Source organism: Acyrthosiphon pisum, unplaced genomic scaffold (assembly GCF_005508785.2).
Source record: "Acyrthosiphon pisum isolate AL4f unplaced genomic scaffold, pea_aphid_22Mar2018_4r6ur Scaffold_21150;HRSCAF=23169, whole genome shotgun sequence".
In the NCBI taxonomy this organism is placed as follows: domain Eukaryota; kingdom Metazoa; phylum Arthropoda; class Insecta; order Hemiptera; family Aphididae; genus Acyrthosiphon; species Acyrthosiphon pisum.
The window spans coordinates 34,524-39,351 of NW_021770586.1; the positions used below are offsets into that span (position 1 = coordinate 34,524).

Consider the following 4,828-nt stretch of genomic DNA (forward strand, 5'->3'; position numbering starts at 1 on the left):
ACTGCCAAAAAGTGTATGGAATTTAAAAACTGCTTCAAAAAATTAGAAAAACCAAGATTTATCATAATTGGATTGCAAAAAGGGCGTAAAAATACGTTCTTAAAAGATTATAGTATATTCGATCATTGTAATCTAACAAACGTTAGAGTATTTCTGAACTCAATAGCTTATCCATACGATAATTTGAATTTAGATTTTACAAAAAATAATTTCACCTTATTATATGATATGTATACATCGTTTCAAGAATCGTACTATGAAAAAAGTATACGGAATCCAATATTGAGTCCTTCTACTTTTCTAACAAATGCCCCCATTATAGTCATTGATACTTCGAAACAGAACGATTCAGCAACAGCCTCGGCAGTGGATGTTCAATTGGAGATTGAAGCTTCAGAATCACTTACGGGTGTAACTGTTTATTTTTTATTAATTCATGATCGTATTGTGGAATATGTACCTTTTACTAGAGAAGTAAGAAAACTTGTGTGGAACAAATGCAGTTTAGTTCCCACGCGATTTTTTTGATTTTTTTTCCACCAAAATATGTGTTTTAAAGCACTGAATACAAAAGTCTAATTCCAAAATCCTCGCAAATCATTATTTTGGAAGTTATACCAAGAAAACTATAAAATAGTAATGTTTTAAAAAATACGTGATATTTACGATAAAAACATCAACAAAACTACATTTTGATTTTTTTTTTTAAATTGTATGTGTTTATGATGAATGGAAATATGCATAAAGATTTTAAATATCGTACTTGATGTTTAAAAATTCAAAAATTTGAAATCAAAAAGGTTTTTTAATTTTTTTTAATTTTTTCAATATTACATTATAAATCTTCGTCATTTTCATCCGTTTCAGAAGACGCTTCATCATCACTTACCAATAAATTATTTTCTTGTATCGCTTTTGGATCATAGAGCTCACCAGCAAGTTTAAAAAATTCCGTCAGAGGTTCAATATTTAATATACGACACCTTTTCAGGAACATAAACTTAGCTAAATATCCACCATAAAACCGTTTTTTGCGAGAATATTGAGAAAGCGAAGCCTTTGCGTGACGCCACATTCCCTCAACAGTATTTGTGTGTGCTCCTGTTTCCGGATTTTTGAACTGAATAGAATGATTCACCGTTAAGTGAACAAATCCTTCATCTTCCAAACATTGATAACTCTAATTAAACAAATTAACACAATATTACAACTAGATATCACAATATCCCTCGGCGGAACTTGTCGGTTATCGCGACTACCGTAAAAATTATAAAAAAAAATTATAAAAACTAGCAATAATTAATAATTCACTTAAGGAGGGAAATGCTCAGACATGCAATTTAAAATATCAATTATTTGATAAAGTGTGTCAGTGATGCTATGCTAGCGGCACTCGTCGCTACGCTCCTCGGCGCCGTCGCTCCGCTCCGCTAATCGAAAATATCCCCCGACATGCTGTGCAAAACCCCCTCATGTAGGTCACAGGGTAAAAACTAAATGTATTAAGGTATTTATACCTTCCAACAATCGCTGATAATTGTAGTCCCTGGTAAGATCCAATCATTGATTGCTGTTAGAAGGGTATCTTTATCTCGCTTTTCTACTGGTATTAAAAAACAATCCCCAGTTTCTCGCTGAACACCACCAAAAATCCATTGTCCATCTACGCGATGCCCGCGGTTATATTTTCTTCGACCAAATTTGGACTCGTCAATTTCGACAACTTGACCAACTCCACCTATTACATGAATTAATTACTTTAATAGTGTAAAAGAAAATGATTTAACTTTTAATTCTAAGATAGGTTATTTTAAACTTACCTATCTTATTATGATTTGTAATCATAGCCTCGAAGACGACTTCTCTATGAAACGATGACCAATCAACAGCAGTATGTTGAGCAATTTTAATTTGTTTTACAATAAATGACAATGACACATTTTCTAACCACAAATATGCAAACGATACAATTTGGTATAACGACAAATGCGATTTATGAAAAAATGTATCTACGCGAATCGATTGATAATAGTCGCATTTGTTTTTTTGCTTATTTATAGGTGCCCTACATCTCCAACCAAACCCGTCTAAAGAACGCACATCAGGGTATAATTTTAAATAATGACCATTTTTACATTTTAACACACAATCACGGGCCCATCAAATTCCACGATTGCAATTTTTCTATTACACTTATTGAGACGGGGCCATTGGTTTTATGTTCAAATATATCATACAACTCAATAAAATTAACAAATAACATTTTAAAATGATATGTTGTCGTAACTGTAACAAAAACTGTAGTGATCTGGAGTATGCGTGTAGGCACTAACATAGCAATCCTCAAACAGTAATATTTAATACGAAAATAAAACATTATCAGTTCTATAACCTTTGGAAAGTCATTAATTATAAATTATAATAATGTTAATAATAACAACAAAATAAAATAAAATAATTAATTATAGGCGACAATCCAATACGAAAACGTAGAAAAGCAAAATGTACAGCGTTTCGCGCGCATGCATACGTAAATGCGTAAAATCGTAAACTTTGGTAAGATATAACTTCCAAAATAATGATTTGCGAGGATTTTGGAATTAGACTTTTGTATTCAGTGCTTTAAAACACATATTTTGGTGGAAAAAAAATCAAAAAAATCGCGTGGGAACTAAACTGCATTTATACCCGAATTTTTTATTAAACGTTCATCCATACACACTGGGCTCACAGCCACACTAGTGGTTTTTTTTTCAAAATAATTTCTCCTTTTTCGTAACTTCTGCTTGTATGTCTTAGAAACCATTTTAGAAATAAAGTATAGTAGGTAACTATAAACTAAAGTACGGCCTACTACAACACTGTAACAAACGATTAACGAGACAACAGACAACAAAGAAAACGTGATTTGCTCGGCGGCGGCGAATAAACAGATCTAAACGACTACACCGAACGTCACCAGAAACATGAATGTCGATAACAGAAATAACGAATACGATAAGCGAAGACGCGGGCGCCGGGCAACGGCGAAAACCGCAAGTCGTAACCGCTGCCCAGTGTACGACCGCGACGAAAACGTATACGGAATAGAGGGGGTAATACGGTATCGTGCGCTGCTGCGTGAAACGTAATAACTAAAAACGGTCGAGCACAATATCTTTTTGCTTCAAAAATACTTGACTTTTTTGCTAATATATTCGTTATTATTCAACCAATTTTTTCGAAAATGACAAAGGTATAATCTACAAATCATGCCCGATCTATTGATATCACAAACAGACCAATCCGTTCATTAATTAGGTCTGTAGGTCTGGCTAATGAAAACGGGCAAATTTACACACATTCAATGGGCAAACTCTGGCTCGTGTAATATACTACGGTAGTGACCGCTTCGCTTTTTTTTTACTTAGCTTCGCGCCACTACCGTCGCGCTGGATATTATAATATATAGGTTAGGGCTTTAAGCGATAATCGATGTATCATAAGGTGAGATACATTAGAGCCCTAACTCGAACGAACGCAAGCGAATGCTACCGAACGAATGCGAACGCATATTCGCTAAACATTCGGCCGCGTCCGTTTAAGGTGCGTCCACACTGGAGAACGAACGCGAACACGAACCAACGATTGCCAGCGAATGCACCATTTGGCGCCATTCGCCATTCGTAGGTTAAAATTCGGTACTGGGTAAATGTTCGTCCAAATCAAATTCGTAGTTTGGCGTTAGTTAGCCATCGGTAGCCTTCGTTTGTGGTTGTGTTGTTCGTCGTGTCAGTATTTTTATTTTATTTGTACTTAATAGTTATTACAACAGAGTTAAACTTTTTAAATACACATATATATACACATTATAATGTCAAGTGACGATGATGATGATATGATTTTGGCAGCAGCTAATTTTATTATTATAAAACATTTGAGTAAAAAAAAATAAAAAACGTAAAGTTCGTCGTTGGTGGATGACTTCTTTGAACAAAAATAGGGTGAACTACGGTGGTAATCATCTGTTGGATGATTTATTGAAAGAAGACTCAGGTAATTTCGAAAATTTTTGTAGAATGACACCAGAAATGTTTGGAGAACTTCTTGGTCTCGTAGAACCTCTAATTGCTAAAAAAGATACAAATTTCCGAAAAGCTATATCACCAAGAGAGCGATTAGCAATAACATTACGTTTTCTAGCTACTGGTGACTCGTTTAAAAGCTTGTCATACCTGTTTAAGGTATCTAAACAAGTAATATCAACTATAATTCCATCAGTTTGTGAAGCTATTACTATAGTCTTGAAAGATTGTGTACAGGTAAATATTATTTTTTATTAAATTCAAATCACTTATATTTTTAAAAATAACTTTATTTTTTCAACCTTTGAATAAATTAATAAAATTATAAATTATATTAATAATAATTGTTGATAAAAAATAATGCTTATTCGAATAAAAATTGGCATGTCTTGCAATATAAATGTAAATAAAAATAATAAAAATGTAATTTCTGTACTTACACAACATACTTAAAAAATACCTTTTAATAATCTTAAGTAAAGTAGTATATCATTTTTTAATGAAATTCTGAGACATCGTGACTTTTTTTGGTCAAATGTAAAGGAATAGAACCTGAAGTTGAAGTTGTTGGATATAGTGAAGATGACTGAGATGGAGAATGCAAATGGCTGATAACTGGTGATGTTGATGGTGGCATAGGAACAAATTCTGTGTACTGTGACTGCACATAGTTGCTTACAGTTGTCGGGATTGTGGTAGTATAGTTAGGTGTTTGAACAAATTCTGAGACATTGTGACTTTTGTTGGTCAAATGTAAAGGAATA

General features: G+C 33.3%; 1 protein-coding gene across 1 annotated transcript; it reads right to left on the reverse strand.

The window, feature by feature from the left end:
* Window positions 1-546: 546 nt before the first annotated feature.
* On the reverse strand, window positions 547-3,811 carry LOC107885070. Its single transcript, XM_016808490.2, has 3 exons — window positions 1,821-3,811; window positions 1,518-1,738; window positions 547-1,180 (listed from the first exon to the last, which is right to left on the reverse strand). Exons 1-3 carry the CDS (start codon window positions 1,843-1,845, stop codon window positions 836-838), a joined length of 591 nt encoding a protein of 196 aa, XP_016663979.1. The 5' UTR covers window positions 1,846-3,811; the 3' UTR covers window positions 547-835.
* Window positions 3,812-4,828: the final 1,017 nt, after the last annotated feature.

Coding starts and splice junctions, on each gene's coding strand:
- LOC107885070 (XM_016808490.2), bottom strand. CDS start 1,845: ATGATTACAAATCATAATAAGATAG. Junction 1,739..1,820: donor TACAAATCATAATAAGATAG/GTAAGTTTAAAA, acceptor TTCATGTAATAG/GTGGAGTTGGTCAAGTTGTC. Junction 1,181..1,517: donor TTATCAGCGATTGTTGGAAG/GTATAAATACCT, acceptor TTGTTTAATTAG/AGTTATCAATGTTTGGAAGA.